This window comes from Arvicola amphibius, chromosome 1, assembly GCF_903992535.2.
Source record: "Arvicola amphibius chromosome 1, mArvAmp1.2, whole genome shotgun sequence".
Classification (NCBI taxonomy): domain Eukaryota; kingdom Metazoa; phylum Chordata; class Mammalia; order Rodentia; family Cricetidae; genus Arvicola; species Arvicola amphibius.
Genome location: NC_052047.1, coordinates 163,169,567 through 163,195,468, shown reverse-complemented (window position 1 = coordinate 163,195,468; position 25,902 = coordinate 163,169,567). Strand labels below are relative to the sequence as shown.

The following is a 25,902-nucleotide window of genomic DNA, read 5'->3' as shown; positions in this document are numbered from 1 at the left end:
CAGGAGCTTGAAGCAGCGGATCACACTGTGTCCGCCCACAGAGTGAAGAGAGGGCCAAACCCTGGGCAGGGAACAGTGCCATCCACAGTGGGTCAGTCTTGCTGCTTCCATAAACCTTGAAAGCTACTTCCTCAACCACCTGCATGCCCAGGAGACAGGGGTCTGTAGAACTCATCAAGCTGACAACCAAGATTAACCACCACACGACTTAATAAGACACTATGACTCAAGATTCAGAACATAGTCCAAGGAGGACTGCCTAACCTAAAATAGATCAGTAGCTAGTCCAGACTTCCTGAGTCTACAAGATCTAAGTTTAGTAGGAAAATCTGCCAAGACAGACAGATGTTTGAACACAGTAATGCCCCACCGCTATCTGTCTCAGTGCTTACCCGTGTCTCCCAGGGTTCAAACCACCTCTGCCTACCTTCAATCCATTCACTATAAGCTGTCACGGAGAACTTCTGGCCATCCAAGGTGTAAAATTCTCCTTGAGCCAGAGCCTTCCCGCCAGTGCTGTGGTTTTCATAGTTCCTCACAGATTCGTTGCAGGAAGAACTTCCACCATCAATGACGCCAACTAAAGCCCAAGCTTGCCTAGAAGGAAGACAGCAAGCACATCTGGTTATCTGCCAGAGATACGCCCCGAGCCTCGGAGCGGACATGGATAGCAAGGGAGACTGCTTTTCAACATCTGTACTTCATTTCCCACTCCTCCCGGGAGGCTGCAGTTTCCAGGCTTTTGCTGAAGCCGCTGCTGTCACAGAGGCAAATTCACCTGATTTTCACAAACTTGTTTTTCCAGCTTTGTCACAGGTAAAGCAGGGATGACTACAGCATCGGTTAATCACGGACTTCCTTCCTGGACACCCACACGCGAGCATGTGTCATTGTAGACATGATCGCTTGCTGTCTCCTAAAAAAAGACTGCAATCTGCTCTCCTGTAGTATTTGGTGGTTGTTTTTGTTTTGGGGACAGGGTCTTGGGTAACCCAGGCTAGCACCGAATTATGTCGCTGAGGGAATGATCTTAAATTCCAGACCCTCTAGCCTCCACAACCAAAGTGCTGGGGCTGCCATCACACCTGCTTCTCAATTTGTTTTGTTTTTGTTTGGTTGACTTCATGATATCACTAGGGATAGAGCTCATGGCCTGAAAGCTTTAAAAGTTAATGCTGGGGGTCTGAGTACCTGAATGTTCAGGTAGACTAACTCACACTGAGGTAAACCGTGGCTCTCAAGCCTTAGCAGTAGAACAACCTGAGGGAGGAATGCCTAATCAGATCGCTGCCCCACTCTGCTGCCACCACAGTCTGAGAGTCAGAGGGTCAGAGAATCTGCATGTCTAGCAAATATCCCAGTGATGCCGAATGATGCTCCTAACCGTAGTCTGAGAACTCTCAGGGTCTAGGGAGTGGGTTCCATCAGTAGAGAAGCTGCTGGAAAGGCAGAAAACCTAAATTCAGATTCCCGGCACCTTATAAAAGGCAGGGCCCAGTGGCACACATGGGTGATCCTACTATTATAGAGGCAGACACTGGCAGATCACTATAGCTTCCTGACTAGTTACCCTACACAAATCTATGGACTCCAGGTTCAGTGGAAGGAAGGTCTTATCTTAAAATATGAAATGGAAAGCAATTGAGGAAACCCCAAAGGTTGTCCAAGGGCCTAACCACACACACCCACACCCACACACACCCTAATCTAGAGGTCAAAGTTTACAGCAGTAATTATCACTCTTGTCTTGGGTACTACTCTCTGAAAACATGATCTAAGACAACCTGGGCATTACCAGTTTTTAGTGTCTGTGCATTTAGGCACAGTTGAGAATCACTAAGTACAAAGTTTCTAAACATCCTTAAAACCACAGAATTGTTAGCCAACAAATCTCAATTAAAAAAAACAAAAAAAAAAAAAACAATTACCTGTAGAAAGCAAAGTGTTTCTAAAATGTCAAAATGGACTCGCCCCAGCTCGTGTCCAAAGTTTGTCAAAGAAAAAAAGTATAGCAACAAAAGCCAGAAAACTTTTTTTAAGCCTCCTGGTTCAAAACATGAAAAGAAAAAAATGTAAATTTCATACTTTGAGAAGAAAAATACTAAATGTAATCTATGCCAGACAGATGGCTAGATGCTCAGATAAAAAGTTCACTAAAGCAAGCCTCCAGCCTTCCAAGTCCCACAGCTGCCCCTGTGGGGATTAGGGGCTGAGAACCAGTCAGAGCTGTTTCTAGCCCTTGATACAGCAGAAAGGATCAAACAAAGAGTGTCTCAACTATTATCTCCCAGTAGCGAGGAGAGGAAGAATGTCAGAGGCTCCCTTTCCTGCCCAGAACTGCCTCAGCAACTACCAAACAATGTTCTGTTCTATTAACATTATCTCAAGAACACTCCCGCTTCCTCCTCCACTTGTGGGAAATTTCACTGCGCTAGCACCCAGTGCTCAAGAGGTACCTGCTTATGTACACTGGAGGTAATGTCAATACAACGGAAGCTGGTGTACACCATTCTAACTTCTCCATTAGGTGAGTGGTGATGTGTTAAAGGAAATTTAGAAAGCAGTTCAGTAGGGGGGAAAAGCAAAGTCAAGACAGTCACCACTGGTGACACAAGATCAGAAGCACTGAGGACATGGGGGAACAGAAGCCACTGCTGTCACAGCTACACCAGGAAGCATAGCAGGTACTCTGTGGTGTGGAATATTAGCTCAAGATGTGTTACTTTCTTGCTGTGACCTCTAAATGCTATGGAACATTTGTTGAATGGTGCAAAGATGTGTTGCATTCTTTTATGTTACATTTGTTTAATTTTGTGAAGCTGTGTTTCTTTGCCTGTCTAAAAACACCTGACTGGTCTAATAAAGAGGTGAACAGCCAATAGCGAGGCAGGAGAGAGACTAGGCGGGGCTGACAGGCAGAGAGAATAAATAGAAGGGGAACTCTGGGAAGAAGAGATCAAGAGATCAGGGGCTGGGCACCCAGCTACACAGCAAGCCATGGAGCAAGAAGTAAAGAAAGGTACATAGGATAAACATAAAAGCCCAGAGGCAAAAGATAGATGGGATAATTGAAGAAAAGCAGACAACAAACAAGCCAAGCTAAGGCTGGGCATTTAAAAGTAAGAATAAGCCAGGCGGTGGTGGCACACACCTTTAATCCCAGCACTTGGGAGACAGAGACAGGCGGATCTCTGTGAGTTTGAGGCCAACCTAGGCTATAGAGCGAGTTCCAGGACAGGCTCCAAAGCTACAGAGAAACTCTGTCTCAAAATAAACCCTGTCTCAAAACAAACAAATAAATAGAAGTAAGAATAAGCCTCCGTCCGTGATTTATTTGGGAGCTGAGTGGTCAGCCCTCCAAAGAGCGAAAGAGAAAAGAGTAAAAAAACGAAGCAACTGCAACTCTGATTCGGAGCGTCAAGGTCCCCCAAAAGGCCCACGTATTGAAGGCTTATTTTCCAGCCCATAGAGCTATTAAAGAGCAGCTGGACCTTTAGGAGGTAGTGGGGAGAGAGGCCTTAGGGTGGCCAGCTAAGAGCTGCGGAGAAGTTAAGAGCACTGGCTGTTCTTTTTGAAGACCAACCCTAAGTTATCTGCACTACAGAAGCGGCTCACAACCTAGCTCCATGGGATCTGACACCCTCTTTTTATGCCTGTACATACTCACACACATACACACACATTTACACATATACACACTACAAACACACACACTACACCACACACACTCACACACAGATCACTGGGGGCATTCTCCATCAGGGCTTATGGCACTATACGCATATATACACACACACACAAACACACACACACACACACACACACACACGGATCACTAGAGCCATGCCCCAGCAGGACTTCTGGCACTACACACACATGCACGCACACGCACAGATCACTGGGGCATGCCCTGGCAAGCCAGGCCCTCTTCTCACTCTACCTCCTCAGCACTATGGGGCAACCCATTATCATGACTGTGATGTTCTCTGCCTTGCCACAGACTAAAGCCACTGGCCCAAGTGACCATGGACTGAACTCTCTCAAACTGTGAGTAATCTCTCCTCCCAAGCTAATAGTCTTGAATATTTATTTTGTCACGGTTACTGAAAGCTGACTAACACAACGGACATGTACCTTTATCAAGAGTATGTTTCTACTCCTGGTCTAACCATTATAAGAATGGTGCATGCGCACATCAGTAGATGGGTAAAGGAACCGTTACAGAAACACATCTTATAACAGGTCCGAGCTGGAAAGGCATTCTGATATCCACAAGAAACTGCAATATATTCATTCAATAGAAAAGAAACAATGGTGGAAGCTGGGCATAGTGGCGCACGCCTTTAATCCCAGGACTCGGGAGGTAGAGGCAGGTGAATCTCTGTGAGTTCGAGACCAGCCTGGTCTATATAGTGAGTTCCAGGACAGCCAGAACTACACAATGAAAGCCCTGTCTCAGGAAAATAAATATAAAAAAAAATATATAAACAAACAATGGTGAAAAAGCCTGCCCTATGTGTTACAATATGAACAGCGCTCATGAGGTGAGCAAAAATAGCCAGACACAAACTATTTAGTCTGCTACCATTTCTATGAAGCTCGAAAGAGGACTAACCTAAACCCTGGCGCGCTCCCTAGCTCAGGAGGACACAGTCATCGGAGGGGAAGGAACGATCGGTGCACAGCAGTGGGGGCAGGAGGGCTATGAGGTGCTCCTGATGTTGTGTTTCTTGGCCTGGGTGGCGACTACAGAAGGACCGTCTTGTGATCCACCATTAGGCCTCCCATTCCTATTACAGCCCTTCTCCATTCGTGTTCTCAGAGGAAACCCTCGGAGGCTTTGCTCATGCTCGCCTGTGTCTAGACCTCCGTTCTTGGCTGCCTATGCTGCACACTGCTCTAATTCCTGGAGGCCCCCTGCCTCTGGAGCATGCCTGTGGCCCATGCCAGCTTTCAGCTGTTGGTTTTCTGTCTTGTGTTTTGACATCTCATAAGAACACGTGAATAAGAAGCAATTCAAGATGGTAATAGACCTCTTTTCTTCACTACATTATCTTCAAGGCTTTCTGTAGATATAGCATTGTGCCCAAAGGAAATTTCCGCATGCAGTTTTGAGGCCCTCTCACTTCTGACATTTCCCAGTGTGCCTAAGAACATTCAGTAGAATTACCTATGGGTTTTTTTTTTTTATCTTCCTTTCTTCCTTCCTTCCCTCCTTCCCTCTCTTCTTTCTTTCTTCCTTCCTTTCTTCCTTTCTTTCTTTAATTAAATGGTGACCCGGTTACTTCCTCACCTCCAGACAGCATTAGGAATTCCAGGGTGATGAGTAGAGACTCTTCCAGAGAATTAGTAGAGATAACTTCTGTACAAAGGATTAGCTTAGCTCTCCAGCTTTTGGCTGCCTCTCCTGTGCCGGAATGACAGAACTGAGCCAATGAAGCGAGTGGAATCAAAATAGCACGTAAAGGATTCCAATCAAATTAGCACGCAAAAGATTCCAAAAGAGAAAGAAACAGAAACCTAAGCATGCCTGCTACCCCTCAGGGCTTTTATGACAGGCTTTCTGTGGACTGGTGCCCTAAGCTCTCAGCTGCTCAGTGGTCTCAATTAGCCTAGGCTCCAGAATCTTCAGAAGGTAATGGGAAGAGGAAGTCTCTTCAGAGGCAAATTATCTTCACTCTGCCCAGGGTTTTTCAGAACCACATCCCTGTGCTTTCCACTGGCCCTAGAGACAATTCACAGAGGGCTTCATAAACCAAAGCCAAGAATGTTCTGTGTACCACATCTAACAGTTAAATCTGTGGTTCAAACAAAAGGCAACCTGATGCACCAATAGGAAAGGCCCTTGGGAGTGGCCGTGCAGCCAGCGAAATGAGCAGCAGCTGTCTGTGGTTGTCTGCCCACCTTCTTCTCTGCTTTCACAGGAGACAGACTCTACCGCAGGGCTGGGAAGAGAGGAACAAGGTCTACCTACCTGTAGCTCAGCCCTTGGATCAGCTTACTTCCCAACCGGTCCTGGATCATCTGGATTGTTCCCTGTAACAGGCTCTTGACTGCTGAATCTCCAACAGCAATAGCTACAATCCGACCGGGATCCTGAGCTCTCAAAAATTCCTGAAGTCGCCTGCTCTCATTGTGGTACTCGTGGGTATCAAACTTCTCATTTTCCAAAACTCTGGCTGTGTCTTGGTCAATGACCCTCACATTAAGGCCCCGGGAAAAGTCCTTTTCAAAGGCATAGGAGCCAAAGGGCAAGCCTGAGGAATGCAGAGTCCTTGCCAACATCGTCCATGACGTCCTCCGTGCCCCATGTAACTCCAGTGTCCCGCCAGCCTCCACGCCAATAAACTTTTTGCCAAATGTTGGCATACTTTCACCTTCATCTGATTTGCCATACAAGGTAATTGTCGCTTTGGATCTATAGCGGCATTTTTCTGCTCCAATATGAAGCGCCCCACCATCCTGGATCAGGATGTAACGAGTCCTCAAGGTAACGTTTCTGGATCCGTCTTCAGCATCCCCAAACACAAGCAGTCCTGCAAGGAGCAACACCACTTGAACCTTTGCAACTGTGTTCTAGCTAGCAGATGGGGATCACTGGGGGTGGTCCAGGAGGGTGACTGGCCCCCTGGTTCCAATCCCAGTTGTTTCCTGGCTGCCACCATGATGTGACCAGCTGCAAGCTCCTTAGAGGAAGAGGCACCAGTCTCCATGTCTTCCCTGCCATTGTGAACGGCACCCTTTGGAGCTCTGAGTCAAAATAAAGGCTCTTAAGGCACTCCTGTAAGCGCTTAATGCAGCAAAGAGAAAAACTGGGCATCCCTTTGTCTTTTATCTTTCTTTCTTCAGATAAAATCCACTACGGATCTACTATATGAGGAACAGCAAACGACCCCCACATCACAGAGCACCCATGGGGCCCCCACAGACAGGGACTGTTACCTACCCCCATCCTGAATGACTATAGAATCCACTGTAGCATCTGAGGTCAGGCGGAACATATCTCCCTCCTTGATAACAACATGTTTTGCAGAATCTTGTCCTGGATCCCAGTTCCTGAGACGAGGGTTTTGATCTGGACAATTCTCTACAAAACAAAAACAACACACCCCTGATACAGAACCCAGTCCAACAAAGTACAAGGAAACCACATGACCAGCCAAGCCCAAGAATTACTGTCACTGAACACAGATTTGCATGGAAAATGCAGAGGCACTGATCTCCTGCCTCTGGAGTGGGAATCCCACCCCTTCCCAAATACAAGAGGTATGAACTCTTTTCTTCACTATATTAAAAAAAGACGTTGGCACAAAATCAAGTCATCACCTGGTTCAGACCAGACTTCACAAGATAAAAATGAAGTTCCCCTGACTACCTACTTTGGAAACAACAGTAATTTCTCTTGGACCCACACTGTAATGCTGTTTTTAGAGAAGAAAATCATAGGCTGGCAATGGAGCTCACTAACATAGTGCTAGCTTATCATGACTGAGGTTCTGGATTTGATTCCTATAATCTCAAACAGACAGACCGACAGACAGACTGACACACATTCTCTCTCTCTCTCTCTCTCTCTCTCTCTCTCTCTCTCTCTCTCTCAAAATACCTTGACTAATGGAAAGAGAAATTGCAGAAATTTCCAACGAGCGTGTTAGATATCCAAAAGTTCCTTCCTAAACACAGAGATCAAGGAGGCAGAAACAGCACCTCTTTCCCCACATGTACACTTTCCCAACGGAACGACAGAAGGGAAGTGGCCAAAACAATGACTTCTCATTTTGAGAGATGAGGAAATTGCAGAGCAGAGAAGCCAACACAAAGATTAGTTAGCAAGTTGAGTGATGTGGAGGTTCCGCCTGAAGAAATGAGATTCCCGCGCTTGTAATCTTCCGTTACCAGAACTGTAACTTGCCTCTTGAATAGTAGATAAAAAAAATGATGGCTGTTTGTGTATGAGATACTTCTAGGGGAAAGAAAAATCATAGCTTCACTTTTGATCAGCTAACAACTCATGATTTGCTGGAGATTTTTGTCCACTCTGTAGCAGAAATTTTAAATCTTGTAAAGTTCAGATGGGGGCGGGCATATTTCTACAAGTCTATACACCAGCCTGGGAGAAAAGCCAGCATGTGTGAAATAAAGAAATGATCAATAATGTGGTCCTTAATTTATAAGTGTCCTCAGGCAAAGGAAGAAAAAGCTGGAGGTACTAAGGCAGCTCTATAGATTCAGACCCCCGAGGGGTGGAACTTAAAAACGAAGAGCATGAATAGACAAGAATACAAGAAATGCTGGGACTGGGAAATGGAACAATGAACAAGGCTTAAGAGCATGGAGTTTGGGACCCGCTCTCAGAGTTTGGGTCCCAGCACCCACATCTGGCTCACAACTGCCTACAACTACAGTTTCAAGGGATCCAATGCCCTCTTCTGACCTCTGTGATCAACCCTCATATGTGGCATTCACTCACGCAGATATACACACATAAGCTTAATTAAAAACAATAAAAATAAACCTATTTTAAAAATACATGTATCTATGTATATACATCCCACCAACCTAGTCCATTGGTTACTCAGGTCACCCTGTGTTTAAATTAAGCAGAGTCAGGAAGGAGTGACATGTGCTTGAGGACAACAAGAAACACTGTGCCGAGGCTGACGGCCCCTCTGTGAAAGCAGAGACCACTGGTAAGGAAGACAGCATTCTAAATTTGCCTTTTGAACCCGAGCATCCCATGCGGTAATCTCCATACACTGTCGCTCTGAAGTAAGAGCAAGTAGAATTAAATTAGTCTCGCTAACTAGGGCCTTGGCAAGTATTCGATGGGGTTATTTTTCTCATACCAGATCTATAATTACTATTTAACTCTTCACATAGTTTATTAAACCATTAAACTGAAGGCAACCCTTGGAGCTGGCAATGTAGCTTGGTGGTAGAAATGCTTGTTTAGCACAAAGGCCAGAGTTCAGTCCCCAGCCCTACAGAAAATCAAATGACTTCTCTTCAGCATCCCTATTTTCCTCATAAAGCCTAGAGCCGGAATTCTCCAGAGTGGAAGAGAAGAAGCAAAGGTCACATGTTACAAGCTACTGAGAAGGACTTCCATCTGTGGAGACCCGAAGCCCACTGTAGGAGTTACGCAATTTTTCAGAACTGCTTGCAATTAATTCCTAGACAGCACACTCCATCAAAACTACCACCCAAAAAATTCCAGTAAAATAAAATAAGAAAATGTGTGGAATCTTTAAAAAGCAACTCTGCCAGCCCCCACTCCGAGGCTGGCCCACTCGTGGAGTAAGCACATTTGCAACAGCAAAAGCCACAGTGGGGCTGACCATAAAACACCTCAGCCCCCGAGGTCTCCAGCAATCGCCTCCGCTTGCATCGCCTGCATGGGGAGCTAAAGAACACTGACTCAGGGGCCACACTTGGAGCCCAGTGTTTTCTAGATAGGCTAAGAAAATACCAAGGAAAGCCACAGATTGCAGCTCTGATTTCCCACTAGTTAGCTTCCCGCTCCTGATGAGTATTTGGAAAATGTGAATCAGAACTTGGTTATTGTGTTTGGAACCGGGAATAGAAAGCCAATACTACATGCAAGGGAAATCAATGTTATAAATTCACAGTGTAGCCAACTGGCTTGGTCATCTCTCTCACTCCTGTTTATTCTTTTAGAATTGCTGGTAACTTACTTCCCCTCCAGGACCTTAAAATTGGCAAAATCCCTAAAGTACCCCGAAAACCAAAATAAAATAATATTTGTAAGTTTTATAAAGGGCAAAGGGTGCCTTAACTGTTACACTATTATATCCAGTTAAGGAGAATTCTACTCAGACAAAAATCTGTAGTAAATTTTGTCAAAAAAAAAAAAAAAAATGGGGTACTTAACTCAGGTTGTAATGGCCTAGCCCTCTATGTCACAGCCCTGGGGTCTCTGAGTTTTCGATCATTCCACGGGCACTTCGATGAAGCTGCTGTTTGTTGAAAACATATTGAAGTTGATGGGCAACAAGTTTCTCCAAACCAATCAAAATAAATGTATTACCATAAATATTCTTTCTCTCTCTCCCTCTGTGTGTTTGTGTATGTATGTGTGTGCATGTGTCTGAGGAGTGGGGAGTGGGTAACACATGCACGTGGAGGCAAGAGAGGAGCCCACAGAGTTACTCCTCAGTCAGGCTAGGCAGGCTCCATTCAGTCTCAGGAATCCCCCTGATTTCATCTTCCCAGCGCTGGGATTACAAACACATGCGACCAGTTCTAGTTTTAAGATCTTTTTTTTTACTATTATTTATGTGTATGTTTGTGAACGGACGTCATGTGCATGCAGGTGTTCAAAGAAACCAGAAGAACCCTGTTGGAGCCCCTAGAGCTAACGTGGTTGTGACCCGCTGTCCCGCCGCTCATAGGTTCTGGGAACTAAACTCAGATTCTCACCAACTCAGCACTGATCACTACATTTCTGACCTGCCTTCTTGAAGAGTAAAAATCATTTAAGAAACTAAAGCTTCCTACATAATATTCATCTATGAACTGATTGGGTAGTGCTGGGCAAATACATCAACTTACATATATAAATATATTTCTTCTAAGGATACACTTTATAAAAAAGCATTTAAAACTTTTTGCAGTGTTCACCAAGTCTGTTTCAAAGCACAAAACAATTTTTTTTACTTACTTGTCTGTTTTTTAAATGAAGTCCACTTTATCACTGTATGTATGAGCAAATAAACTCACTGCAATCCAGAACTCGCAGCTCCCACAAAGTACAGTCCTGCACTCCCACGGGAATTAGCAAAGACTCTGAAGAGCATTTTAAGAGATGCTCCAAGAACAACTTGAGCCCTGAGACACAGTGTGGGGCCAAAAATGCTGAGAAAGCCAAGCCCTCCCATTTACAATTTCCCACAGATTCGTCGAACAACTGCTCCCATTCATAAGACGTCACACCCCATCCTACCGTGCATCAGGGTGTTAGAGCCAGCCTAAGCAACAAGAGGTTTCTTTTTGTTTTGTTTTGTTTTAAAGTATTCTACCTCCGCTCCTTAGCTCTTCTTTTGGACCATGCTCTATGTGCGTGCGTGCACAATGCCATGGGCACGCGGTACGTACCATCTGGAGCGTATTTTGAGGATATTCCCAAAATGACTGCAAGCGCCACAAAAAACGAGAAGCTGGTTATAGCGAAGCAGATGAAGGTGTTCTTGTGTCTCTGCTGCTTTCGGTCCTCCCTTGGCGTTTGCTGCTCCTCCGGGGAGAAAGCAAAAGTTGTTGGGGCTTCTTGGCTGGTGGAGGTCAATTTGGCTGAAGCGTGGTTCTTTGGAGGAGGAGGAGGCCGTAACGGAACCACTTTCCCAGGAACATAACCAGGTGAGCGATGGCCATTTCCGTTCTGAGGTTGCAGGAAAGCAGGGGAGTGTCCCCTGGAGCCAGCAGCATACATGATACCTTGTCACTGTAAAAAGGAAAAGGTTTTAAATGCGTACCCTGGTTTTGAGGCAGAGTCCTGTAGATCCGGGGGGGCTGGAACTTAGTATGTTAACCAGGCTAGCCTCAAACAAATCTACAAGTAGGCAACCTTAGCCCCATTTTGTTCGTGAAAAAGCTGAGCCCGAGAAAGAGATTCACACCAGCCCAGGCCCTGACTCTAAAGATCAGGCTCTTAACAATTTATGAAGGCATAATCAGAACCCAACAGGCCTCAACAGCATGTTAATCTCTGGAATCTTCCATGAATAAATTCACTCGGCTAATGATACAGGATGATTTTTTTAGGTGAGAAAAACTGACACACACACACACAAAGGACTTCCTCTTCGTGTTCATTATTGTTAGCACTAAGAACAAGTTGTAATTGAAACTGTTAATTTCGTAGGAAGAAGGGAGGGAAGAGCCAGCTAGCTCCACCATACAATGTCTTGCTACGGTAACTGTTGATAACTCTGATGTGCTCAACAGCTTCAGAAATATGACACCCAAACTCCTCCATTACATTCTTTCCAGAGTATCCCGAGTCACCTGACTTCATCCAATACCCTCACAACAAATTCCCCATGTCTACTACCAAATAAAGGACAAGAATTTAGTTGTACAGGGACCTCCAGATTGCTCTAAACCATCAACAAACCCATTAAACATAAAATGGCCCACTTAGCAGGGTTTCCAGTACCCAAATGACATGAAAATTAATGGGGAACACAAAGAAAGTCTAATCAGGAATTGATCATGAGTTTACATGAGGCAAAAATCATTCTCCAAGTCGGTGTTTCTGCCAAAATGATGTCTATGGGGCTTGATATGTGAATTAAAATCATTGTTTAGATAAAGCTTAAAGTCATTATTTAGATGAAAATTATTTGTCACTTCAGACAAAGAAAACTCAATGACATCCAAGGTACTATTGAGGAAACTGCTGTATGTTCCAAGCAGCAGACGCAAACAATAAACACAGCCAAGCAGAGTGTGACCTCCTGCATTAACAAAGAAAGGGACAGAGAAGATGTTCCTGAGTGCCAGGTTCACGGGAGGGGACACAACTGTCATGATCTGCTGTGAAAGGGGTGGGATAGATGTCCCTTGAGCTTCTGTCTTTCTGCCTCATTGTCTCGGGGTGAGAAGGGCCGGTGCTATTTATCAAGCTGAAGAGCTCTTTCGGGAGATAATGTGCCACACCAGATGTAGCCACAAAAAAAACAAAAAGCAGTGAGAGGCTCAGGGGATCACCAGTCCTCTGGAAATAACAGAATAACAAGCCCATCAGTGTCACAAAACGGCAACTTAACATGGAAACTCAGAAGGCATCCGCCATAAATGAATCCTGAATCCATTAGCCCACTGGCTGAAAACGCAAAATGAGCCACCATTCTTGTCCTCAAAAGTAAGCTATTACTTCCATGATATTTTGGAATAAAAAAAAAATGCAAAAAAAAAAATCTTATTTCCAATTCATAAAAATCATTAAAATTATAAAACAGAAACATGTTTCCTTCAGGTTTCATTCCACATTGATGGGTTTACTCTAGACATGGTACTATGAATACATTACTTTAAAAAATATCGATTGCCACTTAGGGATGTAAATTATTCATGAAAAATGGCGTCCCACTAACTCAGGAAGCAGCGGTGCTGAGACTGTCATGAGAGAAATGATGAGGGTCAGACAAAAGCATTGCAGGCCAAGACATCCATCTCCCAACTCAGTTTTAAGTCACTTGTTTGGAAGATTAAGGTATAATTCTCCCAGTAAATACTGCCAAATTGGGTTCAGCCTCCCAAACTCTCAACAACAGCTACTTAATCCTGAAAATCCTATAGCAAAAGGGCACTGAAGTTTCCTCTGCCTTCCAGCTTCAGTGCGAGATCAGGCCCAGTCTGGGTTTTACTGGGGCCGCAAGCTTCACGGTAACAGTGTGTGCTGGCATCACCCGTCACTTCTTTCTATTTATTTTTATTTGATGGGCATTGTTCTTATCTTTTGTTCTGTTTTGTTCTTTGCCTGTATGTATATCTGTGTGAGGGTGTCAGATCTTGGAGTTACAGACAGTTGTTAGTCCCTAGGTCCTCTGGAAGAGCATTTAGTGATCTTAACCGCTGAGCCATTTCTCCAGCCCTTGTCCACAGTAATTTCCCATTTAACCCTTCAATATCCTCAAGGCTCTGAGAAACTTACCTAATCTGTTTCACTGATTGCAGCTGGAAGAAACTAAGAACATTATCTCAAGAGAAAAAAATTCATTCTTGTTTAACTTTTACAAAATACAGTTCTAAGCCACAGTCTGCTGACTGATGGGTTGAGTCACATCTGCAAGCAGGAATTCTACAAACTAGCTATAATAGGTTCAGTCACAGAGTATGAAATGCAGGAGACACGGGGGAAAACAAGTGGAAAACTTTCCCTTCCACTTCATGCTGACAGGAAGAAATGATGAGACAGACCAAAGGGAAAGTCCTCTGTACACGGAGACAGCAGGTGCACACTCAAGTGCTTATCACAGGCTGATGGAGGACACTTGCTCCCAGTCGGTATCAGTCTCCTAAATCACCCTCCTACCCACTGCAGAGGCTCCCGCCGTCCTTCATCAGACATGCACACACCCAGTCATACAGAACACTCAGTAAGAAGCCAAATGCCAGGCATATGGCGCACGCCTTTAATCCCACACACACTCAAGAGGCAGAGGCAGGTGGATCTGTGTGAGTCCAAAGCCAGCCTGGTCTACAGCGTGAGATTCAGGATACCCAAGGCTACACAGAGAAACACTCTCTCGAGGGGAAAAAAAAAAAAGAATGCAATCCCTTTGCCTTGTTTACACTCTTTCAAGTTCCTCCTTTAATTTGTGTGTGTGTGTGCTGGGATTAAGGACATGTGTCACCACTGCCCAGCTCCCACTATAATTTTAAAGAGAACCGATTTTTTTTTTATTTTTTTTTTTTTTTTTGGTTTTGATTTTGGTATGAGTGCTCTGTCTGTGTGTATGCCAGCATGCCATGAGCGGGCATCAGCTCCCATTATAGATGGTTGTGAGCTGCCATGTGGGTGCTAGGGATTGAACTCAGCAACTGAAGGGTAGCCAGTGCTCTTAACCACTGGGCCATCTCTCCAGTCCCAAGAAAATCTAAATAGAAACTTTAGGCTTGTAGAAACAATCACAACATCAGCATAATCCAATCAAAGATTTCTTGAGCAGGGTAATGAGCTTTGAAACAACAGTCAACTAAGTAGTCAACAATCTTTGTTTCTGAGACTGTCTGCACAACTCTTAAAATCTGGCTCGGCAATCTTTCTCTTCTATTAAGATCTTAGGAAATTTCTTCAATGTAATCACTGTTGTGTCTAAAAAGAAGTAAAAACAAACAACAAAGAGTAAAATATTTCAGAAAAGAGGTATACATAAATTATAAAAGCAAATACATTTTACTATAGTCATCTGAACTTCTGACCCAGTCAAGCTGTTGGCTCCCAGCTGCTTTGAATTTTCAATTAAGATTCTATATTCTCAACTTCCTGTCTTAGAAAGAGGCATGACAAAGAGAACATCAAAATGACATTCAGGTTTGTATGTGGTTTAGTTTAAAGGGATAATGTTATGGGGTCTCATTTAATTTGTCTTTACATGGAGATTGTCCCTGCTGCTAAACAATGAGTTCAGGCTTGAACACACAAAACAGCTCAATAAGAAATAAACTTAGGGACTGGAGAGATGGCTCAGAGATTAAGAGTACTGACTGTTCTTCCAGAGGTCCCGAGTTCAATTCCCAGCAACCACATGGTGGCTCACAACCATCTATAAAGAGATGTGGTGCCCTCTTTTAGCCTGCAGGCCAACAAGCAAACAGAACGCTCTACACAAAATAAATAAATAAATCTTAAAAAAAAAAAAAAAAAAAGTAAAGAAAAAAGAAATAAACTTAGAGCCAGTGGTGGCACACGCCTTTAATCTCAGCACTCAGTAGGCAGAGGCAGTTGGACCTCTGTGAGTTCAAGGTCAGCCTGGCCTCCAAAGTGAATTCTAGGACAACCAGGGTTTTACACACACACACACACACACACAGAAAGAGAGAGAGAGAGAGAGGAGAGAGAGACAGACAGACAGACAGACAGAAGAAATAAACAGCACCCAAAAACTTTTTAGAACCTTTAATTTTTCAAACTTCCAAGTACATACTTAAATGTCATCAAAGTCATAAAAATTATGTATTTGAACACATATAGATTTCTATGGAACAAAGAGAAGTTGGAAAGGGGTGAGTGCGTACATGTGTATGTGTGTGTGTAGTTTAGAAATATATATATAATATATATATATATTATACATTATATTCCTAAAGCATACAATATAAAATATATTATTCTAAAATAACCACTATGAGGAACCCTATGTCTACACATATAATGGCTACTTGGAAGAAAACAGCAGGTTAAAAAAGCTATGTGCTCTTTCCTCCAAGATCTTAGCTTTGAATGAGCACACCCCCAGAGAACTACAGGCCCCACGGCCCATACACAGTGCTATGACAGGGCACACACTCTGCCAGGACACTGGCCCTCTTAGCCCCTGCCATTTCCAGCCCGTCTCAACCCCAGAGTATGTCACAATCCCTGCAACTGTCTGGCTTTGAAATCTTCGCTGACTTTTGCTACAACTGATCTTAGACAATCCTCTTTCACTGTCATGAAGCTCTGTGTACCCAATCAAGGTTCCCAGGTGCACGAGGAACAGCTATGCCCTGATTACAAATCTCCCCATGAAATGAAAGGGTAAGGGATTCAGAAGCTAATTACTGTATGTTCCCCTATCAGCTTTCTCCACTTGGTCAATGTGGACACATAGGATGAGCATCACCAAAACTAAGTACTCAGCAGTATTCACATCCTCTTCCTCACCAACAAAAACACCTCTAAAATATATGAAGTCTATTAAGATACAGCACAGGGAAAGTATAAGCAATCTTTAAAACATACAACCCTAAAAAGACTAACTGCACTTTAAGAAAGAAAAGAAAAATCAGTGCCACTAATCATTTACATTGGGATAAGTATTTTTACTTAACATTACTTTTCCTACTCTAAAAATCACTTTTCAACTAAGTTATACTGTTCTAGAAAGCTATAGTCAGGGTGTAGTAAACACCTGAAAAACAAGAATTGGAAATAATGAAAACAACTACATTTAAAACAGTAAGTGTGCCTCGGGAAATAGCAACTTTGGTTCAGTTTCGCTGAGAGTATGTCCTTAGCAAGTTACACTGTAATCGTCTGGGCAGACACAGACCCCTCATGGAAAGGATATTTAGAGGCTGGAGAAGTAGTCAAAAGGTTAAGAAAATAGGCTGTTCTTTCAGAGGACCCGGGTTCAATTCTCAGCACCCATATGGTGGCTCCCAACCATCTATATAACCCCAGTTCCAGGAATAGGAAACCTTCTTCTGACTTCCCTGGGCATCAGGCATACATGCGGGGCACAGATAACACATGTGAGCAAAACATTCAATAACACAAAATAAGTACATCTTTAAAAAATTTTTTTAAATATTTACATATGTCTGAGACCAAAAATCAGCCAAGTAATACTTTAACTGTATAAGTGACCTTTAAGTATTTTCATTAATTCTTATACCCTGTCCTTCATACTCTATGAGGAATACATCTGACAATAAATACACTGGGGGACGGGAGATAACTGTGGATGGAATGTAAAATGAAATTTTAAAAATTAAAATAAAAAATCAATAAATAATAAATGTACTGAACAGCCCTGCCCTTTCAACTCTGCTAATCAAATTCATAAGAAGCAATGGGTGATAACCCTAAGTCCTTCAACAGCTGAAACATGTCCAAGACTGAGGTACACCATCGCCCCAGTGTTAGGAAAAATACTGGATATCTGGGGGGGGGGGGGGGGGGAGGAATTGAGGCAGCAAAGAATATAGCCAATACCACTTCCCCAAGCAGAAATAAAAGCAAAAGGGAGCAGAGAACACAGGCCTCTGGGTGGGGCTGTGGAGCTGTCAATCATGAATGGCCTTCTTTAGAATAAGCTCCTGCAATGGGACAAAGAGACCAGACCAAAGCAAACTGGATTCAGCCACTCATGCTCAATGCCACATAACCGAACTGTAATTCAAAGAAGGAAAGAAGATCTCAAAACAAAAATTTCCCCTGAAATTGAGGACCTTGCAGTAAGAAGGACCCTCCTGCTGTGAGGCACAGACAATAGGAACCTGCTTGGGCAGATGCTAGCCAGTCAGCTTTTACTGACCCTTCTGTTTCCTTCTTCCTACCTTACAAAGCCCGCAGTCTGCCAGCCTTTCTACAGAGTGAGAGCTGTCCCCATTCACAAACCCCAAATAAAAGCCAAGCAGATCCACTACTGTTATTGTGTGGATCCTACTTCTGACAGATCTCAAATGTTCCTCCATCTGAAGAATCAGACAAAGGGGGAGTCATTCGCATCTCGGCCCTTTGCTGTTTCTGTTAAACCCATTACTCTTCTTCAGATTCCCTCCCTCTCCCCCATTCATTCTCTCAAAAAGCTCCTTCCACCCCATTCCAAGGCTCCTTAGGTCAGGTCAGTCTCCCCCTTCACCCTTGTTCCCCATTGGCTAGAAAGACACCGAGAGGCTTCCAACCTGCTGACAGTGACAGATGGCTGTGCAGAGGCCCACAATGGAGGCTCCCACACGTCATCTCCTTGCAGCTGACCTTCCAACGAAAAACCCAAAGCTGGGGTCTGACCTGAAGGAGGCCAATTTAATTAATACAGCAAAGGGCAGGGCTGCCAGTGGCCTGCATTGGCTGGCTGCATTCTCTGCAGGCTGCTAGGGACAACCCTTTAAAAGGCTGCCCAATAAGAAAGCGCCAGCAGGAAGTTGTGTCTACAGAGCTGAAAGGTAGGGGAAAGGCCAAAAGAGGAGGTGTGCTTGACTAATACATGCCGATGAATGAAAAGGTCATCATCTATTGGCACACTAACCCTGAAATGCTAGGACTCACAGACTATGATCTGGCCTGTTTTGCAAACCAAGGACGATTATCAAAGATGCCCAAACTGAAAAGACCCAGGCTACTCAATCATGGGACCATAACCCAAGTATATTACTGTCTTTCACCCCAAAAAGAAGCTTTCTAATCAGAGAACATAAGAACAATTTCTAATTTGTTTGTGTTTGGTTTTCGAGAGGGATTCTCTACATAGCTTGGCTGTCCTGGAAGAAGTGTCTTGTAGTCTTTGGATCCTGAAGGCATGACATCACCTGCAGGTGAGTTCCAAGCCAGACTACAAGTCATGCTCGATCTTCTCCCAGAGCATGTGAAACCTCAGCCAAGCAATGTGGGCATATTCCACCTTGTCAGAAATTGCCCTGGTGTTCTCCAAGACTATACATGCTTGGTACTGCAGTTGCTCCTCCCATGACCAAGATGGTGGCCGGACTTTGTGCAGCTAAACAAGGGAGGGCTGAAAATCTAAAGAAGCATGGCCAGCTCAGGTGTCCCAGATTCAATAACAACAGCAACAAAAAATGAAAAAGACTAGAAAATTCCAGGTCAAGATAAGACAATGTGGTAACTGGGCAACTCAGAAAAGTTAGTTACTGGCTGACCTTGGTGAAAAAGGCTGAAGGTCATGCCGTGGCTACGTAATCAGCAGCTGCCACTAGTGAGAGGATGCCGTAAACCTTGCAGAAAAGGCTTCCCATCCCCTTCCCTCTCAAGGAACTAGTTCCTCACCGCTAAGCGCCTTTATTTCTATTCGATCATGCCACTGGGAGTGGTCATGAACGCATTCCCATTGAGCAATTAAAGCCACAACTTTCACTACACAAGTACAATCTTTTAAGCTTCATGTGGGGGCTTCATAGTCAGTCAACAAAGTTGGTTTTATTGTAGTGGCATTTTCAAAAGAAAAGATGCCCACAGTGAATTTTCTCACTTATACTGAAATGGGATATAGGCTTTTTGTTTTCTGCTACTGACTCAAACTTGCCAAACTATTCATTCTTTAGGAAAGAGTATTGGAACCAATAGTCAAAACCATTATAATACTGAAGGTTTCCAGGCTCCAAAAGGAGAGCCAATAACTATGGAAAAGCTTCCAAATCAGTAACTGGTTCACTCAAGAGACTCAGTTTCCAGACGTGACCAAAAGGACACCTAGTTTGTAGTGCAGTGGAAACTATTCCTTTCTCAGTGGCTTAATATGAATCGTCTTAAAGTGCAATTCTCCAAGAGCATTTCAACACAGTGCTAAAACTACTGTGCTGCACTAAAGCACAGACCACCATCTCTCCTCTGCAACTTGTAAGATTCTCATCCATGTGGCAGTGTGACAGGCAGAAGGAGACAGATGTAGAGTTCGAGGTCATCCTTCATCATATGACAAGTTCAAGGCCAGCCTGAGCTACCTGAGACACTACCTCAAACAAGCAAACAATACCAAAAGTTCTTATTAAATACAACTTTACTTTTGCTTACTGTTCAAACAAAGAAACAGTCTTGGTGCACCTCATGTAAAAAGGTCACCATTTTCCACCTTGAAAAGACAAATCTGTCTAGAGAAGGAATTTCAAAACAGATTTGTCTCATAGATTAAAGGACTAATTTGTAAGGAGACAGTAATTACAGTTTCCAGGTGGGTCTGTTTCACTTTTTAAAGAGACATTTTACTAAAGACCCTATGCCTTCTTTATCTATCGATGCCATATGCCTTGTCTAGCGTAAAAATGCAATATTTGCTGGTTCTTGACAACCAGTGTTAAAGGCTCTCAAAATGAGCAAAGAGGAAACACACACACACACACTATCCCTAGCATGCTTTTATCCTGTGATTCACACACACAAAAAAAAAGTCTGAATGTTTCCAGGAACTTGCTTCTTAGGAAAAAAAAAAAAAAGCACACTTCTACAATACTGCAAATTTGCATCCTGTTTACAGAAAATGCAAGTAAAGCTAACATTTTTATGCCGAGTTCCTTATTTATCAAATAACACTGTACTACATGGATAAATAAGAGATGAAAAGCCATGAATCTACCTTTTGAATTAAGTACAATGGGTTTCTAAGCCCAAGTGAAAACTACTTAAACACTAAAATAACTAATTGCCAACAAAGGCAAAATGAACTAAAAGAATAACTAGGCGAGGTGGGGAAAATTACCGTCTGGAAATAAGAACAAAGGGGTTCTTGTCCCTGCTCAGCCATCAATTTACTACATGACCTCACCTAATTAGTGAGCCTCTTGGGTCTCCACTTCCTCGCTTTATCATTGGTTTTAGGACCCCTGGAACCACAGGCCAGGATTCAGCAAGTCCAGCAGTGTCTGGCACCCTGACTCCCATTCACGTCACCCAAAAGAGCCACTTAGACTTTATAGCTTTAAATATCTGAGTCTGGGTTTCCATCAAAAGCAATTTACAAAATGTCAGCTGACCCATCTCCAAAGGAGAACTAAAGCCAGTAGCACCCACAGTTTCACGTTTCACCCCGACAACAGCAGCTGTTAGGAGAGCACTTAACAGTCTGGTGGAAAATGATACCTCTTTACAGATGGAGAAAATAAGAGTGATTTTCATAATCTCAGAAACACAGCTGCCCCACCCCCACCCTCGTCATATGTTGACCTTGTTGAGACAGTGGCGTCGGAGAGAGCTGCCTTGGGAGACAAACTCAGACAGGCCCTCTAGAGTGATGCCCTGGACCAGACGGCCCCTCCCTCTCATCAATGCTCACAAGCCAAAGCCAGCAAAGATGTTCTGTGAGTGGGAGGGGCAGACGCCTTGGCAAGGGAGGTACATCACAGGACAGCAGCCAGGCACGAACACCTGCTTCCATTCTGGAAAAAGTCAATAAATAGAAACCTACGGCTGAGGCCAGTTTCATTAAGCCATAATTTTCATTTATTTATAGCTTGTTTAAAACTACAGAATAAAGTACCATTGGATTAGCAGTATTAATTCAGTAATTTGCATATCAATTACAAATTTAATTGACTCCATTATACTCAACAAGCATTTTAAAACTTATCACACAGATGAAGAAATTTAGGGATTTGCCCAGTGGTAAACTGTTATCAATTGCCAAAGCCTTCATTCCAAGCAAACCTTGCCTGACTTCCCACCTTCAATTTTGCTGGGTGTAGTGGCAAGCCAGTAACCCCAGAGCAGTCATGGTGACTGAGCAATGAGAAGCCAGCCTAGGCTATAGGGAGACCCTGTTTCAAAAACATGGACAAAGGTGGCACTTCTTAAGCCAATTTTCAGTCCCTAGTATTTTGTCTGATTTAATAAATAGTTTCAGAAACTGTTCTACTGCCCAACCTCCAGGTGGCACTTCCATTATCCCCCGAAAGCTTAGGCACAGAGGGTCCCCACTCAACGCTGGGGAGATCTTAGTGTTCTTGGTCCCCAGTTACTATCATTTCCTCGGCTACAGTCTTACTCATCTTCAATGGAAAACACACAGGAATCTCCTGTCCCTGGCTTCCCCATCTGCAGCCAGCCACTCCTTCACTTCCCTCTCCCACTAACAGAAAGTACCACAGAGCATGCTGAGAGTCCTTCCAGAATGTCTAGCACATGATGAGCGATTTGTAAGTATTCAGTGAATGGATCAGTGGCAGATGAGTAGACTACTAAACTATTTCAGCGCACCTCATAATGTATAGACATTTATAAACATGGGTCTCAAACTATCAATTCAACAGTGATTTTGGTTTTCTCTCTCTGAAATGTATCTCAGGCTCATCTCTCTTAATTTCAGAGGCTTGCCTGGAGGCGCACGACTAGTAAGTGGTGTCCTTTCAATTTCATGATGGCCCACAAGCCCACTTAGCTTTGCGCGTTTTCTTGGCAGCTAAGAGGAAAGGCATGGCTGTGCCTTCTAGAGTGGAACTGAGGTGTTGCCACATTTTGCTTTCCTGCGATTCTAATGCTTCAGGAAATCCACTAGCGGGAGGTTAGATGGAGAAAGGAGACCTTCCTCAAACAATTAGCCATGGGACCAGTATTGCACAGAACTTCACAGGAGCCCAAGAATTTATATCCTCATGTCTTGTACACACAAACATACAGATATACACACTCACCACACTTCTCAGATAGAGAACAGGTGATGGATCAGAATACACTTCTCACCTTAATTCTCTGTCCTGTAAGGACAAAAAATAAGATAAACAGTACGGGACAGACTGAATATAAAATCAGAAGACAAAGTTCCAGCCCCAACCCACGACCTCCTTTGACCCTAGAGCACATACGAGTAACTAAGGTGAGCTATTTCAAAGACAGGAGAAGACACCATGGCAAGCTCTCCTCTATTTATCAAATGAACAACATGCCGGGTACACATTCTGCTTTCCCCAGAAATACAAACTCAAAAGAACCCTTCGAAGATAATGAGGGCCACACCCGAGTAGGACTCCCAGACCAGTGCTGAAGGCTCCAGCTTCCTTAATCTCTAAGGGTATGTTTAATTTATATGTATGTGGATTTAGAGACCTTTTCCAGCATATATACCTGGTTACAGTGGGAATTCAGGCCTCCCTCAGCTCGGATGGAACTTCTCTCCCAACTCCTCTCCCTCTTTTTTTTTTTTTTTTTAACTGGTAAGGGCTCTCAAGACATCCGCCCACCTTCAACATGTTCGACCACGCAGCATCACACTTCATCACTGGCACAGGGGAGTCCAAGTCAGTGAGTGGAGCGGAGTGGAAGTTCTTATATATTAGGCACTCTCTTTAACCCCAACTGCTGATGAAAGGAGACATATATCAAAGTCGGCTGCCCTAGTCTTAAGCGGAGGATTTAAGTTAGGTGTTTCCGCTCCAGAGAGAGAGGTCTGGTGACAAACACCAACCCTCACAGGCGAGTCAGGGCCTTAGTTTTATTGCTGGGGGGTAATAAGTAGTATTAACTACAGCCCCTCAGGGCACTCACAGTGAGAGCCCGGTTCTCTGCCAGGACCAGAGGGGAAGTGTTGGGGGGTGGGGTCCTGTGCTAAAACTGGTTCCCAGCTTTAAAGATGCCCAGATTCTGAAGCCTCGCTTTCCCACAAGGATCAGGGTCACACTAACGCGGGGGACTAGGAGACAAAGCTCCCCCACAAACTTTACAGAAGCTCGCGCGCGCCCGCGGACGCGAAGACTCCACAATGCACATTCCACCAATCTTTCACTGCAGTCCGCATCCCCCACGCAGCCTTTCCTGAAAGTTTAGTGCTGTTCACACCGACTTTAAAACAGCCATTGTTACCCTCTCCGGGAACTCAAAGTGAGCGGAAAAGGGATCACGCTCCGATTCCCAAGGACCCTTTTTCGTGGAAAAAGGTTGAGTCTCCGGGTGCGTGCGGACAACCCCGGCGGGGAGGCGCTGGCGAAGACGGACGCTGGGACCCACGGGGACGTTGTGCTTCTCCGCAAAAAACGCCAGCGCAGGGACGGCCAGGCCTGCAGGATGCCAAGGTGCGCTAGCAGGGTCCGCGCCCTCCCGGCCCCGGGGACCGCCAAGAAGGCGGGGCTGGAGACCTGCGACCCGCAGAACCTTACCTTCCCCTCCCCCCTCCTGGCGTCGGTCTACTCAGGTGTCTACGCGGTGGCCCGAGGAGCAGGAGAGGAGCTCCAGGTGTCCCCGCGTGCGGATCTCCACTCCATGGCCAGGAACCCGGGACCCGCCGCTTTTTTGAAGCCAGCGGCAGCCGCAGCCTCCGCTGAAGGAGAAGCAGTGGCGACCGGGGAGTAACGCTCCTCCCTCCGCCTCCGCGGCCACCTCCTCCAGCCAGCCCGGCTTGGCGCTCAGGGATCCTTCCCTCCCGGAGGAAGAGGAGGGGAATCGTCGTCCAGTCGGCGCGAGCCCGTGCGGCCCTGAGACAATAGCGACAGGGCGCGTTCCCGAGCCGCGCAGGTCCCCGGTCGGCGGGCGAAGCGGCTCGCTAGGGTCCCCCTCGGCCGCCACCGGCCACACAAGCGCCGGCTCCGCTGGGCCGAAGAGTGCTGCGGATTGGGCAGGGGGCCGGGAGCTTAGAGAGGCGGGCGTAGAGGCGGGGCCTAAGGTGGGTAGGCGGGGCTTTGTGGGCGGGATGGAGCCTGCGGAGGCTCCTCCCACCTCGAGCAACACACGAAGGCTCAGCGCCTCCCGCTGCCTCCAGCGGGAAGAGCTCCTGCTGGCACTGCGGGCGGCCAGAGCTACCAAGCAGCGCCCTGGGCTTGACTGCAGACGACTACCTGGGCGTTCGCGGAAACCGGCTGGGCTGAATCTGAGTCTGCGCTCCTCAGTAACCTTAGCTGTGCCTGAATCGGTTCCCCGTCGTCTCCTGCTGACCTGAATCTGCGGCCCCATCACCTGCAGAAATCTGACCACGCTACTTGGCAGCCATTACCTCCAGGGTTAAGCCGAATCCTCTGCCCTCATCACCCCTAGCTGAGTCTAATACTGCTTCCCTGTCACCTCTTGACAAGACCTATGTGAACCTACAGTCCCCATCACTCGAAACTGAACCTGCATTTTCTCCGATCTGGCCACGCTGCCTCCCAGCCCCCAGGGTGGATCTCTATTCTCTTCACCCAAAACCTCAGTTAGGCATGATCTTTAATCGCTCCCGAATAGAGCTGACTTGGCACCGCATCATTCCCCAGGAATACCCCGAAAATTCCCCCCACACCCCAAACTTTCTGTGCCTCAAGTCACCGCACCTCGACTGCCCCCACCTGGCCAGCAAGGATCTGGGTTCGTAGCGCTCCCCGCAGAGGCAGCGTGCTCTTGACTTCAGAGTGTTCAGTAGAGAGACTGGAGCAGCCCCAGCATTTCGCGTAAGGGCCAGAATAAATATACCTAGGTCTGGTCACGCCTTCTACTCGCGTGTTCCAGAGTGGCTGAAACTTGCAGGGGGCGGGGATGAAACACTGAAAGCCACTCCTCAGCCCACCCTACACCAAAATACACTGGTCTGGTGGCTTAAGTAGCCCTAACATCACCTGGTCCCCTCGCGGAAGTTACTCTTGCAGAGGAAAAGCCTTGCCTGCAGCAGCGAAGGGCGCGACCTGGCTTGATCCGTTTAGATCCACGAGGTCCAGAGCTAATGACAGCTGAAGATTGCCAAATCGGGACAGTCATCATCCTCTATTTAATTCAGAGTTGGAAGTGTTCCCCCTGGGGAACTGTTTCAATGAATACTGTAAGACAGGATTGCTCATTTTTCAGGCTTGCTTTCTTTGTTTGCTTTCTCCACCCTTCTAGTAAAAATTCAACCTTGTAACCATGACACACTAGCAGGCAGGAAGGGGAATACCCTAGTTCCAAGGTTTGGTTCAGGACTTTGTAGAACTGAATCAGTGTTTCCAGACTGGGGCCAATAAGAATCTCCTCAGATCATGGGAAACTTGGATTCCCCCACCAAAGCTCTATGGACA

The 25,902-nt window shown here is 45.3% G+C and overlaps 1 protein-coding gene across 4 annotated transcripts in view; it reads right to left on the bottom strand.

Annotated features, from left to right (window-relative positions):
* The window catches only part of Cemip2 (cell migration inducing hyaluronidase 2), an 81,999-nt gene extending 56,706 nt beyond the window's left edge, over positions 1–25,293 (bottom strand). Inside the window, exons 1-6 of one of the 4 annotated variants that reach the window (XM_038323805.1) lie at positions 24,043–24,493; positions 22,585–22,647; positions 11,116–11,458; positions 6,947–7,087; positions 5,975–6,536; positions 428–597 (exon numbers count right to left, since the gene is read on the bottom strand). In XM_038323805.1, the coding sequence (XP_038179733.1) occupies positions 428–597; positions 5,975–6,536; positions 6,947–7,087; positions 11,116–11,446 (1,204 nt within the window). In that variant the 5' untranslated portion in view covers positions 11,447–11,458; positions 22,585–22,647; positions 24,043–24,493. Of the gene's footprint in view, positions 1–427; positions 598–5,974; positions 6,537–6,946; positions 7,088–11,115; positions 11,459–22,584; positions 22,648–24,042; positions 24,494–25,185 lie in introns of those variants that run through there. The other 3 variants (XM_038323797.1, XM_038323813.1, XM_038323790.1) reach the window with 3 other exon arrangements.
* Positions 25,294–25,902: the final 609 nt, after the last annotated feature.